Genomic DNA, 14,577 nt, shown 5'->3' on the forward strand with positions numbered 1-14,577 from the left:
CCCCCCAAGTAGATCTCTCCGGCTGTGTCACATCCAGGTCAAAGGGCTCCCCCCCAGCCAAAATAAAGCAAGATAAGAAAACAGTTTAATGCATGAGTACACCATATAAATTACACAGACCGAAGCAGCAACCACAGTTAAGGACGGGGGAGGAGGCAGGAGAGTGTCCGCAAAGGAGCCGCCCCTTCCCCTGAAGTCCAGCCCGCTCTCCTGCCTCCCCCCCCCAAAAGGTCTGGGGCCCCGGGGCGGTCAGGGCCGGCTGCGGTCTGCTCGGGGCCGCTCCTCGGGGGGCCCGCCCTGTCCGTGCACCTTCTGGTGCCGCTTGTAGTTGTCCCAGTGCCCGGTGGTGTAGGGGCAGATGCGGCACTGGAAGGGCTTCTCGCCGGTGTGGCGCAGCATGTGGCGCTTGAGGTTCATGCTCTGGTTGCAGGAGTAGGCGCAGAGGCGGCAGCGGAAGGGCTTGTCCCCCGAGTGGATGCGGCCGTGGCGCTTGAGGTTGGCCAGGTTCCCGCAGGCGTAAGGGCAGAGCGGGCACTTGTAGGGCTTCTCCCCGGTGTGGACCCGCTGGTGGCGCTTGAGGTTGTCCAGGTGGGCCGAGGCGTACGGGCAGAGGGCGCAGGCAAAGGGCTTCTCCCCGCTGTGCGTCTTCATGTGCCGCGCCAGGTGGTTGGGGTAGGTGGTCACAAAGGGGCACAGCTGGCAGGAGAAGCCCTTGCTGGCCGGCGGGGAGCCCGGCTCCGAGGCCCCCAGCACCGCCAGGCTGCAGCGCCCGCACACCGGCCCCACCAGGCCGTCGTCCGCCTCCAGCGCCAGGCCGCACATGCGGCACGTGAACGGGAAGAGCAGCTCCGGCAGCACCGCCGCGGCCGCCGCAGCATCCTCCGGGCGCAGGAAGACGGCCGAGCCGGGCAGCAGCACCTGGGGCAGCGGCTGGGGCAGCACCGGGGGTTGTGGGGGTGGCAGCAGCGAGGGCTCTGTGGAGGAAAGGCAAATCCGTGTCAGGAGAAATACCGCTGGAGAGAGGTGGTTTAGGAGCAACATGCACCCCTGACCCCCCCCCCCCCAACCCATTATGGCAGAGGTAGTGAAGCAGAGCTGCAGGCCATACAAGTCTGCCTCCCCAGGGCATCCCTCCCTCCAGTCTCCCTTCAAGTCCACCTCTCCAGTGCTTTGGCAACAACAAGAGAGCTTACTAGTGCGGGGGTCCTCTTCAGCCCCCCCCCCTCCCCGGGCAACAGAAGGTCTTTATTTAGCACTAGCTGTCCCCTGCCATGTGTTGCTGTGGCCCACATTTTCTGTTGGTCATAGGGGTTCTGTGTGGGAGGTTTGGTTCAATTTTATTGTTGGTGGGGTTCAGAATGCTCTGTGACTGTAGGTGAACTACAAATCCCAGCAACTTCAACTCCCAAATGTCAAGATTCTATTTCCCCCAAATTCCACCAGTGTTCACATTTGGGCATATTGAGTATTTGTGTAGAGTTTAGTCCAGATCCATCATTATTTGAGTCCACAGTGATCTGGATGTAGGTGAACTACAACTCCAAAACCAAAGGACACTGCCCACCAAACCCTTCCAGTATTTTCTGTTGGTCATGGGAGATCTGTGTGCCAAGTTTGGTTTAATTCCATCGTTGGTGGAGTTCAGAATGCTCTTTTGATTGTAGGTGAACTATAAATCCCAGCAACTACAACTCCCAAATGACAAAATCATTTTTTTAGTGAAGGACATACATTGGCCTGAGAGGTGTCTTGTGTCCAAATTTGGTGTCAATTCATCCAGTAGTTTTGGAGTTTTGTTAATCCCACAAACGAACATGACATTTTTATTTATATAGATACTAGCTGTACCCACCACATGTTGCTGTGGCCAACTTTCCCTCCCTCTTTCTCTCCCTCTTCCCTTCCTTTCTTCCTTCTCTCCCTCTTTCCTTCTGTCCTCTCCCTTTTTCTTCCCCCTTTCTTTCTCTCCTTTCTTCCTTCACTACCTCTTTTTCCCCTTCCTTCCTTTATTGTTTGCTTCCATCCTTCCTTCTCTCTTTCTCTCCTTACTTCTCTGGGAGTGGATGAGACCCCCCCCCCCCTCGCCGGACCCACCATAGTGAGGGAGGATGGTCAGCAGTGCCTTTTGCGCTTGCTGTGTCCTCGCGCAGCATGGAATTCATTTGCGTGGATGCGCTGTGTAGTTTTCTACCTTTTTTGGATTTTAAAGTTCTTTTCACTGTTTTTTTGGGGGGGGGTGATTTTTTGAGTGATGGTCACTCCTTAGGTTAGGAGGTGTCTTGTGGCCAAATTTGGTGTCATTTCGTCCAGTGGTTTTTGAGTTATGAGATTCCACCTGAACATGAGGAAGAACTTCCTGACTGTGAGAGCCGTTCAGTAGTGGAACTCTCTGCTTTCCCCGGAGTGTGGTGGAGGCTCCTTCTTTGGAGGCTTTTAAGCAGAGGCTGGATAGCCATCTTTCAGGGATGATTTGAATGCAATATTCCTGCTTCTTGGCAGAATGGGGTTGGACTGGATGGCCCAGGAGGTCTCTTCCAACTCTTTGATTCTAGGATTCCATGTGCGTCCCACAAACAAACATTACATTTATATATTTGTCGAAGGCTTTCATGGCTGGAATCACTAGGTTCTTGTGGGTTTTTTTGGGCCATATAGCCCGAAAAAAACCACAAGAAACTATATATTTATTTGTTTATTATTTATTTACTGTATTTGTATACCGCCTTTCTCAGCCTATCGGCAACTCAAGGTGGTTTTACATTTATATATACAGTGTTCCCTCGCTAGTTTGCGCTTCGCTTTTTGCGGACTCACTGTTTCGTGGGTTTTTGCCTCCCAGTTTATGAATAGTTGCCGTTGCCCTGAGTGGTGTTCAAATCCCACATCCTGGCAATGAAGGGGTGTGGAAGCGGGTTTCACCCTCCCCCTCGGGAGAGAGGCAGCCAATCAAGAGAGGTTGCAAAGCAGAGATAGCTAGCAAAAGAAAAAAGTAAAGGTGTGTGGTGCCTTTAAATCTCTCCTCGCTTTTGCCTCACCGTCGGAAAGGGATATACAGATATAGCGTCTGTACTTTGCGGATTTTCACTTTTCGCGGGTGGTCCTGGAATGTATCACCCACGATAAGTGAGGGAACACTGTATATAGATTCCTGCCTACCAGAGCAAGGGGGAGCAGCCAATCCAAAGGCACAGCCCCTTTTCTGCTGGGAAACTAGGTCTCCATTGTTGCGGTGTCCTTGGTGGACGGAGGGGAAGCAGTGGGCGGAGGACGCACACCCTGTCTTTCGTAAAAGGCAACAGGAAGCGCCCTCCTCCCTCAATTCCCCCCCCCATGTGGCCCAAAGGAGGGACGTACCTGTTTCCTGCTGCTCCCCTGCGAGGGGCGCCCCCTCCCCGCCGGCCCCCTGCCCTTGTCCTGGGGCGGCCAGGATGCCGGTGGCCGGGAGGGTCCCGCCCTGGAGGCATCGGCAGTTGCAGACGGTGCAGCGCAGGGGCCCGCGTGTCTCCTGCCCGCCGTGGACGCGCTGGTGGCGCTTGAGGTTGCCCAGGCTGCTGCAGGCGAAGGGGCAGGAGGGGCAGCGGTAGGGCTTCTCCCCGGTGTGGGTGCGCAGGTGCCGAGTCAGGTTGACCAGCTGGGCCGAGGCGTAGGGGCAGTGCGGGCAGCGGAAGGGCTTCTCCCCGTTGTGGGTCTTCATGTGCCGCTTCAGGTGGCTGGAGTAGTGCGAGGCGAAGGGGCACAGCTGGCAGGAGAAGACCACCCGGCCCCCCGGCAGCAGCAGCGCCCCCTCCCCACCGCCGCTGCGCAGGTCCGCCGAGGGGCAGCAGGGGCCCGGCCCTGATGGGGAGAGCCCGCAGTGTTGGCAAGGAGGGCCCCCCGGGCGCCGCACCCCTCCTCCGCCCGACCCCTCCTCCGCCTCTGCCTCCTCCTGCTCCTGCTGGGCCTGGCACAGTGCGCGGAACGCCAGCGCCGCCTCCTCCTCCTCTTCGTCCTCCTCACTCAGGGCACTAGCGTAGTGGGCAGCGAGCCTGGGCGCCCCCCCAAAGGAGTCTGCAAAACACGGGAAGGTCAGACTGTAGGATCAAAATAGCAATATTAAATAACCACTCACAAGCCGGTTTTGCTTTGAAATGGATATATTGTTTGTATCTCTTCAGTGAAGAAAGACACTCCTGACCTTTTTCCCACCACCACTTCCTTTTATACACCTTTCCTGCCCATCTCACCCCTCTTCTCAGTTTCCTTATTACACAGGAATGTCAGACCGTAGGATCAAAATAGCAATATTAAATAACCACTCACAAGCCGGTTTTGATTTGAAATGGATATATTGCATCTCTGCAGCAAAGAAAGACACTACTGACTTTTTCCCACCACCACTTCCTTTTATACACCTTTCCTGCCTATCTCCCCCTCTTCTCAGTTTCCTTATTAGAACTCATTGCTTCCCAAGTTCCATAACATGGTTTCCAGCATCCTCTGCTGGCTTCAGAATGTCACAGAGAGAATTGAGTTAGTCAGGATGTCACGGAGGGAATTTGTGGAGTCTTCACGCCGTCAGAAATTGACTCCTGACAGGGAATGAGCGAGAATTAAAAGAGGACCTGGGGCCAAGCAGGAAGTCCCCATTTGAGCCCACCAACCTCTCTGCTTTAGATGGAGGAGGAGACCAGGCTCCCAGGAAGCGTCGGTCAAACAGGTCTAACCATCAGAACGTTCTTCCTGGTGCGGAGGTGGAAGCTCTTCCCTGCAATTTGAATCCAAGGTCCCATTGTCCACGACAGCAGAAGAGGAGCCTGACTTCTCCTCCTCCTCCTCTTTTCCAACCTGGCTCTCCTTATCCTATTATACTTTCTCCAGTAGAAACATCTCCTGCAACTCCTCAGGTGCTTTGCACAGCCTTACACACCAGATTATCTGGCAGTGTAGACTCATATAATCCACTTCAAAGAAGATAATCTGGGATCGGATCCTGGGATGCAGGGCAGTGTAGATCCAGCCTCAGAGGGACTCAACATTTCCAGACCTTGAGCCCCTCTTCCAGCCGGTCAATGACATCTTGAGAAAGGGGGAGATGTGGCAGGGGGTGGAAGCCAGTGGGATTCCCCTTCCCATCAGATCCTAGGAGGGCCATCCAAAGGTCATCCAGCCCCACTGCCTTCTACTGTGAAGAAGACCCCACAGGAGCTATTTGGAGGGACGGCCACCCAGCCTCTGCTGAGAAGCCTCCAGAGACAGAGTGGCTCTCTCACTCCTGGGCTCTCCTGGGGCCATCCAGTCCAACCTTCACCCTTGCAGCCTAAGCCCTTTCTGCTAGGAAGAAAGGCACCACCCAAACCCTCCCAACAGACATCTGCACAGCCCTGCTTTTCCTACTGGCACAACCCCCCCCCCCCAAAATGAAGCCCCCTCTGGGGTCCACCTTCTGCAGCTCATTCTTTCTAGACCTTGGGTCCTTTTGATGGCCCTTCCTTGGGCCCCTTTGGGCTGGCCAATGACCTCTTGGGAGGGGGGATATGAGTGGGTGTGTGTGGGGGGATGTCCCTCCTTTCCATCAGATGCTAGAAGACTCCCCCAGAGGCCATCTTCAGGGAGATAGAGCGGTATATATATAAATAAATTATTATTATTATTATTATTATTATTATTATTATTATTATTATTATGGTTTAAGTTTTATGGTCCAGGATGGAAGCCTCCCATCTCATTGACTTTCTTGAACTATTGGTGATCGAGAAAGCCTCTAGCACCTCCGAACCCTCCCTTGAAGGGACATTTGGTCCAAATTCTTTCAGACAATACACAACGACATATTATATCAATGAGCAGGAATGCCAGGAAGACCTCTGAATGGATGGACAGTCACCCAGCCTCTACTGAGAGGCCCCTGGAGACAGAGAGGCGACCTCATTCCTGGGCACCTCCAATAGAGTTGGAAGGGACTCCAGGGGTCATCCAGTCTAGCCCACTTCTGCCAGGGAGCAAGACAGAACTACGATTACATTTTTATCCATCATCATTATATTTTTATAATATAATATAACCACCCTGAGTCCTCATGGAGAGATAGTGCCGGATATATTGTTATTATATTCATAGAGTTGGAAGGGACCTCCAAAGGCCATCAAGTCCAGCCCCTTCTGCCAGGCAGGAAGACAGAACTACCATTATCCATCATCATTTCCAATTCACAACTCCTATGTCTATATTTTTGTGGCTTATTCCCAATGTTACAAGATTATTATTATAGTCATTCTATGCTGATGTCCTCTAATGCTTTCCTTCCAAGCTTCTTTTTCTTATCATTATTACTAATACTACTCCGATTACACTCATAGAGTTGGAAGGAAGCCCAATGGTCACCCAGTCCAACCCTTTTTGCTAGGCAGGAAGACAGTACTATTATCCTCCATCATCATCATCATCATATTATTATTATTATTATTAAATTAATAGAGTTGGAAGGGACTCCAGGGGCCATCCAGTGCAACTCCCCTCTGTCAGGCAGGAAGACAGTACTACAGTTACATTATTATCCATCATCATATTATTATAATACTATATAACTACCCTGTCCCACACTGGGAGATAGACCTGGATATAAATACAGACTCATAATAAGAGTTGTAAGGGACCTCAAAGGCCACCCAATTAAGTCTCCTTCTGCTGGGCTGGAAGACAGAACTACCATTATCCATCATCATCATCATCATCATCGTCATTACTATCAGACTCATAATAATAGAATTGGAAGGAACCCCAGGGGCCATTCAGTCCAGCCCCCTTCTGCTGGGCAGGAAGACAGAAGTACCAGAATCCTCCATCATCATCATCATCATATTATTATTATTATTATTATTATTATTATTACTACTACTACTACTACTACTACTAGCCTCATAATAGGAGTTAGAAGGGACCTCAAAAGCCACCCAGTCCAACCCCCTTCTGCCAGATAAGTAGACAGAACTACCATTATCCATCATCATCATCATCATCATCTAATTATTGTTGTTGTTGTCATTATTATTACTATCAGACTAATAATAATAGAGTTAGAAGGGACCGCAGGGGCCATTCAGTCCAGCCCCCTTCTGCTGGGCAGGAAGACAGAAGTACCAGAATCCTCCATCATCATCATCATATTATTATTATTATTATTACTACTACTACTACTACTATTACTACTAGACGCATAATAGGAGTTGGAAGGGACCTCAAAAGCCACCCAGTCCAACCCCCTTCTGCCAGATAAGTAGACAGAACTACCATTATCCATCATCATCATATTATTATTATTATTGTCATTATTATTACTATCAGACTAATAATAATAGAGTTAGAAGGGACCCCAGGGTCATTCAGTCCAGCTCCCTTCTGCTGGGCAGGAAGACAGAAGTACCAGAATCCTCCACCATCATATTATTATTATTATTATTATTATTATTATTATTAGACTCATCATAGAGTTGGAAGGGAGCCCAAAGGCCACCCACTACCATTATCCATCATCATCATCTCATTATTATTATTAGACTTATTATTATTATTATTACTACTACTACTATCAGACTCATAATAATAGAGTTAGAAGGAACCCCAGGGGCCATTCAGTCCAGCCCCCTTCTGCTTGGCAGGAAGACAGAAGTACCAGAATCCTCCACCACCACCACCACCACCATATTATTATTATTATTACTACTACTATTATCCATCACCATCATATTATTATTATGAGAGTTATTATTATTATTGCTATCAGACTCATAATAATAGAGTTGGAAGGGACCCCAAAGGCCACCCATCCCCATTATCCATTATCATCATCATATTATTATGAGACTTATTATTATTATTATTATTGCTATCAGACTCATAATAATAGAGTTGGAAGGGACCCCAAAGACCATCCAATACCATTATCCATCATCATCATCATATTATTATTAGACTTCTTCATCTTCTTGTTACTATCAGACTCATAATATTAGAGTTGGGACCCCAAAGGCCAACAATTACCATTATCCATCATCATCATATTATGATTATTATGAGACTTATTATTATTATTATTGCTATCAGACTCATAATAATAGATTTGGATGGGACCCCAAAGGCCACCCACTACCATTATCCATAATCATCATCATCATCATTATTATTATGAGACTTCTTCTTCTTGCTATCAGACTCATTCATTATTATCTTATTATTATGATTACTATGAGACTTATTATTATTATTGTTATTATTATTATTGCTATCAGACTCATAATAATAGATTCAGAAGGGACCCCAAAGGCCACCCATTACCATTATCCATCATTATTATCATATTATTATTATCATTATTATGAGACTTCTTCTTACTATTATTATTATTGCTATCAGACTCATAATATTAGAGTTGGAAGGGACCCCAAAGGCCACCCATCACCATTATCCACCATCATCATCATATTATTATTATACTTATTATTATACTTATTATTATTATTGTTGTTGTTGTTGCTATCAGACTCATAATAATAGAGTTGGAAGGGACACCAAAAGCCACCCATCACCACTATCCATCATCATCATCATCATTATTATGAGACTTCTTATTATTACTATCAGTCTCATAATAGAGTCGGAAAGGACCCCAATGGCCACCCAGTACCATTATCCATCATCATCATATTATTATTATTATTAGACTCATCATAGAGTTGAAAGGCCACCCATCCCAACCCCTTTCAGCTGGGCAGGAAGACAGAACGATTATCCATCATCATCCCCATTATACTATTATTACTATGAGACTCATCAGAATAGAGTTGGCAGGGACCCCTGAGGCCATCCAGCCCAACCCCTTTCTGCCTCAGGAAGGCAGCACTCAAACCCTCCCGACAGAGGCAGCACTCAAACCCTCCAAAAGCCACCCAATACCATTATCCATCATTATCATCATCATTATTATTATTACGAGACTTCTTCTTATTATTATTATTTTTATTATTATTACTATCAGACTCAATAATAGATTTGGAAGGGACCCCAAAGGCCATCCAATACCATTAAACATCATCATCATCATCATCATCATCATATTATTATTATTAGACTTCTTCTTATTATTACTATCAGACTCATAATAATAGATTTGGAAGGGACCCCAAAGGCCACCCATCACCATTATCCATCATCATATTATTATTATGAGACTTATTATTATTCTTATTATTACTATCAGACTCATTATATTAGAGTTGGAAGGAACCCCAAAGGCCACCCACTACCATTATCCATCATTATTATCATATTATTATCATTATTATTATGAGACTTCTTACTATCAGATTCATAATATCCATCATCATTATCTTATTATTATTATTATGAGACTTCTTCTTCTTCTTGCTATCAGACCCATAATATTAGATTTGGAAGGGACCCCAAAGGTCACCAACTACCATTATCCATCATTATTATATTATTATTATTATTATTATTATTATTATTATTATTATTATGAGACTTCTTACTATCAGATTCATAATAATAGAGTTGGAAGTGATCCCAAAGGCCACCCGATACCATTATCCACCATTATTATTATTATTATTATTATTATTATTATTATTATTATTATGAGACTTCTTCTTCTTCTTCTTGGTATCAGACTCATAATAATAGAGTTGGAAAGGACCCCAAAGGCCATCCAATACCATTATCCATCATCATTATCATGATATTATTATTATTATTATTATTATTATTATTACTATCATCATCATTTTATTATTATTATTACTACTATTAGACTCAAAACAATAGAGTTGGAGGGGACTCCAGGGGCCACGCAGCCCAACCCCTTTTTGCTGGGCAGGAAGACAGAACGATTATCCATCATCACCCCCATTATACTATTATTACTATGAGACTCATCAGAATAGAGTTGGCAGGGACTCAAATAATAGATTTGGAAGGGACGCCAAAAGCCACCGAATACCATTATCCATCATCATATTATTATTATTATACTTCTTATTATTATTAGACTCATCATAGAGTTGAAAGGCCACCCATCCCAAGCCTTTCAGCTGGGCAGGAAGACAGAATGATCATCCATCATCATCCCCATTATACTATTATTACTATGAGACTCATCAGAATAGAGTTGGCAGGGACCCCTGAGGCCATCCAGTCCAACCCCTTTCTGCCTCAGGAAGGCAGCACTCAAACCCTCCCAACAGAGGCAGCACTCAAACCCACCAAAAGCCACCCAATACCATTATCCATCATTATCATCATCATCATCATTATTATTACAAGACTTCTTCTTATTATTATTTTTTTATTATTACTATCAGACTCATAATAATAGATTTGGAAGGGACCCCAAAGACCATCCAATACCATTATCGATCATCATCATTATCATGATATTATTATTATTATTATTATTACTATCAGACTCAAAACAATAGAGTTGGAAGGGACCCCAAAGGTCACCCAGGCCAACCCCTTTCTGCCAGGCAGGAAGACAGAACGATTATCCATCATCATCCCCATTATACTATTATTACTATGAGACTCATCAGAATAGAGTTGGCAGGGACTCTTGAGGCCATCCAGCCCAACCCCTTTCTGCCTCAGGAAGGCAGCACACAAACCCACCAAAAGCCACCCAATACCATTATCCATCATTATCATCATCATCATTATTATTATTACAAGACTTCTTATTATTATTATTATTTTATTATTACTATCAGACTCAATAATAGATTTGGAAGGGACCCCAAAGGCCATCCAATACCATTATCGATTATCATCATCATCATCATATTATTATTATTATTACTATTACTACTACTACTATCATCATTATCTTATTATTACTATCAGACTCAAAACAATAGAGTTGGAAGGGACCCCAAAGGTCACCCAGGCCAACCCCTTTCTGCCAGGCAGGAAGACAGAACTATTATCCATCATCCCCATTATAGTATTATTACTATGAGACTCATCACTGAGTTGGAAGTGACCCCTGAGGCCATCCAGCCCAACCCCTTTCTGCTTCAGGAAGGCAGGACCCAAACCCTCCCGACAGAGAGCCTTGACAGCCTTGTTTTCCCTCCTGGCGCAAGGACTCATCACAGAGTTGGCAGGGGCTCCTGAGGCCATCCAGCGCAACCCCTTTCTGCCTGAGGAAGGCAACACTCAAACCCTCCCGACAGAGAGCCTGACAGCCTTGTTTTTCCTTCTGGCGCAAGGAGTCCCACCTTCTCCTTCTTCATCATCTTCCTCTTCATCCTCTTCCTCCTCGACCTCTTCCTGCTTGTGGAAAGCCTGGATCGGGGCCGCGCCCCCTCCTCCTCCTCCTCCTCCTGATACTTCTTCTTCGTCTCCTTCCTCCTCGCCTACGCCGCCATCTTCTTCCTCCTCCTCCTCTTCGTCGTCTTCCTCCTCCTCCTCCTCCTCCCCTCCCCCTTCTTCTTCCTCTTCGTCCTTGAGGAGGAGGAGGGGGCGCCCCCGTTGATGCGGGCCTTCCTGGGAGGGGGCTTCTGCGGCCCCTGCCCCGCTCCCTGCCCCGGGGGGCTCCACTTTGACGGGCTGCGGGTGCCGCTGCTTCCGGCGGGGCATCTTGAGGGGGGGCCGCCCGGGAGGGGGAAGGGGAAGAGGAAGGGGAAGAGGAGGAAGCGGGAAGGAGGCCCCCGCCTCAAGGCCCCGCCGCCGCCTCCGCCCAGCCGCCTCCGTCTTCCTCTCCGCCTTCGCCTCCTTCTCCTTCTTCTTCTCCTTCTTCGCCGCCACCGCTCCCGCCCATCCGCGGGGCGGGACGGACAGAGCACCACCACCACCACAGGAGGGCACTTCCGCTTCCGGCCCCGCTCGCTCGCTCTCTCGCAAGGCACGACGGGAACTGGAGTGCAGGCACCGCCAGGCACAAAGGAAGGGGGCGGGGCCGGAAGTGCCCTCAGGAAAGATAGAGCTACGAATTGTAGAACAAGTAGGCCTTCCGGGTTCGCGACGCAGAGGCCTAGGCCAACCTCAGCCTTCCCTCAGGTTGTTTTGGACTGCAACTCCCAGCATTCCTCGCAGCCTCAGCCCCCTTCCTTTTCCCGTCTTCGAGGGCAGACCTAGGCCTACACAGAGAAGCCATTGAAACCCACAAGAAGCATGTGGAAAATTTCAACAGAAAGGAAGAAACCATGAAAATAAACACAATCTGGCTCCCAGTATTAAAAAAAACTCTAAAATTACAACAGCAAAACATCAGAGAGGAAACACACAAGGACATCTAATCACCTCTCAACAAAAGATTGCCCCAGGCACTGCCAAGCCATCAAATGCTAATAAAGGTGGTCAGTTGAAACATTCCCACCTAGCTCCAGCAGACAAGAGTCCTTTGTCCCACCCTGGTCATTTCACATATACATAAACCCTTTTTCCCTAGTTCCAACAGACCTCACTACCTCTGAGGATGCTTGCCATAGGTCATATATGACCATGGTCTAGAGGCATTCTCTCCTGACGTTTCGCCTGCATTTATGGCAAGCATCCTCAGAGGTAGTGAGGTCTGTTGGAAGTAGGAGAAATTGGGTTTATATATCTGTGGAAAGACCAGGGTGGGGCAAAGGACTCTTGTCTACTGGAGCTAGGTGGGAATGTTTCAACTGATGACCTTGATTAGCATATAATGGCCTGACAGTGCCTGGGGCAATCTTTTGTTGAGAGGTGATTAGATGTCCCTGGTTGTTTCCTCTCTGTTGTTTTGCTGTTTTAATTTTAGAGCTTTTTAATACTGGCAGCCAGATTGTGTTCATTTTCATGGTCTCTTCCTTTCTGTTGAAATTGTCCACCTGCTTCTTGTGTATTTCGATGGCTTCTCTGTGCAGCCTGACATGGTGGTGGTGAGAGTGGTCCAGCATTTCTGTCTTCTCCAATAATACGCAGTGTCTAGGTTGGTTCCTCAAGTGCTCTGCTATGGCTGACTTCTCTGGTTGAAGTAGTTTGCAGGGCCTGTCATGTTTCTTGATTCGTGCTTGGGCAATGCTGCGTTTGGGGGTCCCCATGGAGACTTGTCCCAGCATTCCTTGCGGCCTCATGTCCTTTCCTTTCCCCCCTCTGCTGCATCTCAAGGGGAACATCTTCAGTGGATCATCCCACACATGCAGGCAAAACGTCAGGAAGAAATACTGCCAGAACACATGGGCCAGACAGTCTGCAGAACTGGGTTGATGTAGGTTTTCCAGGCTGTCTGGCCATGTTCTAGAGCAGTGGTTTTCAACCTGGGGTCCCCAGATGTTTTTGGCCTACAACTCCCAGAAATCCCAGCCAGTTTACCAGCTGTTAGGATTTCTGGGAGCTGAAGGCCAAAAACATCTGGGGACCCCAGGTTGAGAACCACTGTTCTAGAGGCATGCTCTCCTGATGTTCCACCTGCATCCTTGGCAGGCACCCTCAGAGGTTGTGGTGTCTTGGAAACTAGGAAAATTGGGTTTATATATCTGTGAAATGATGTCCAGGGTGGGAGAAAGAAGCGAGGTGTGAATGTTTCAATTGGTCACCTTGATTAGCATTTAATGGCCTCGCAGTTTCAAGGTCTGGTTTCTTACTGCCCGGGGGGATCCTTTATTGGGAGGTGATTAGCTGGCCCTGTTTCTTGTCTGGAGTTCCCCTGTTTGAGTTTTGTTCTTTATTTAGTGTTATAATTTTAGAGATTTTTTAATACTGGTATCCAGATTGTGTTCATTTTCATGGTTTCCTTCTTTCTGTTGACGTTGTGCAAATGCATCTTGTGGATTTCTGTGTGTAGCCTGACCTGGTGGTTGTGAGCGTGGTCCAGCATTTCTGTGTTCTCCAATAATACTCTGCAGTGTCCAGATTGGTTGCCCTGCCTGCCTGCCTTCCTGCCACGGAAAGAAGAGCCGGAGCCACGGTTGATTTTTCCAGCTTTTACTTTTAAAAAATCTCAGTTAAAAGTGAACAATACAGGACGAGGCTTGGCTGCCGAATGTGGGGAGGGGGGGGGGGGGAGGGGAGGGGAGGGGCGCCCAGGCCCACAAATAAAAAACAGAAGGAAGGCCTTCAACGGAGGCGCAGCTGACGGCCCCCCCCCCACCCCCCCCCCCACCCCGCAGTGGGGAACGTCCCACCAACAGAAACATCACGGGCACAGAAATGGCAACAACCACAGGGAGACATTGGGAGGGGGCTGCAAGGGGTGGGGTGGGTGGGGGGGTGGCTGTTGTGGGGGCCCTCCCCACCGTTCTCCGTCTGGAATGGTTTCAAAGAACAGTGAGGCTGTGGGGCCCCCTCCCCACCTGAGAGCCCCCCCCTCCAATGATGTGGACAGTGGGCAGGAGGGGCTCCCTAAGGCTAAAAAAGGCCGGGCTGAGCGTCGCCCCAGAGTCCATGGTTGGTCGGTCGGACGGTCGGTCAGTCGTCCGGCGCTTGCCCCTCGCTTAGAAAACAGGAGTCCAGAGAGAGAGAGGGAGAGCGAGGGGGCCGCCCGCCCTCCCGCCGCCTTGGCCGGCCGCTAGTCCTGCCGGGCCTTCTTGTTGCAGCTCTCTTCCGTGGGGGGAGGGGGGC

At 48.2% G+C, this 14,577-nt stretch overlaps 2 protein-coding genes across 2 annotated transcripts in view; both read right to left on the bottom strand.

Moving 5' to 3' along the window:
- Positions 1-63: 63 nt before the first annotated feature.
- Positions 64-11,890, bottom strand: ZNF513 (zinc finger protein 513). Its single transcript, XM_067469196.1, has 3 exons — positions 11,268-11,890; positions 3,355-4,047; positions 64-974 (listed from the first exon to the last, which is right to left on the bottom strand). Exons 1-3 carry the CDS (start codon positions 11,626-11,628, stop codon positions 250-252), a joined length of 1,779 nt encoding a protein of 592 aa, XP_067325297.1. The 5' UTR covers positions 11,629-11,890; the 3' UTR covers positions 64-249.
- A 2,035-nt stretch (positions 11,891-13,925) lies between these two features.
- The window catches only part of PPM1G (protein phosphatase, Mg2+/Mn2+ dependent 1G), a 28,327-nt gene continuing 27,675 nt past the window's right edge, over positions 13,926-14,577 (bottom strand). Inside the window, 1 exon segment of the mRNA XM_060754816.2 lies at positions 13,926-14,576. Coding sequence (XP_060610799.2) covers positions 14,525-14,576 — 52 coding nt within the window. The 3' untranslated portion in view covers positions 13,926-14,524.

Source organism: Anolis sagrei, chromosome 1 (assembly GCF_037176765.1).
Source record: "Anolis sagrei isolate rAnoSag1 chromosome 1, rAnoSag1.mat, whole genome shotgun sequence".
NCBI classification, from domain to species: Eukaryota; Metazoa; Chordata; class Lepidosauria; order Squamata; family Dactyloidae; genus Anolis; species Anolis sagrei.

What these genes read in the sequence shown, in the direction of transcription:
- ZNF513 (XM_067469196.1), bottom strand. Translation starts at nt 11,628, where the DNA reads ATGCCCCGCCGGAAGCAGCGGCACCCGCAGCCCGTCAAAGTGGAGCCC. An exon ending in AGATGATGAAGAAGGAGAAG is followed by an intron (nt 4,048 to 11,267) that starts GTGGGACTCCTT and finishes CGTGTTTTGCAG; the next exon opens with ACTCCTTTGGGGGGGCGCCC. An exon ending in AGGGGAGCAGCAGGAAACAG is followed by an intron (nt 975 to 3,354) that starts GTACGTCCCTCC and finishes TTTCCTCCACAG; the next exon opens with AGCCCTCGCTGCTGCCACCC.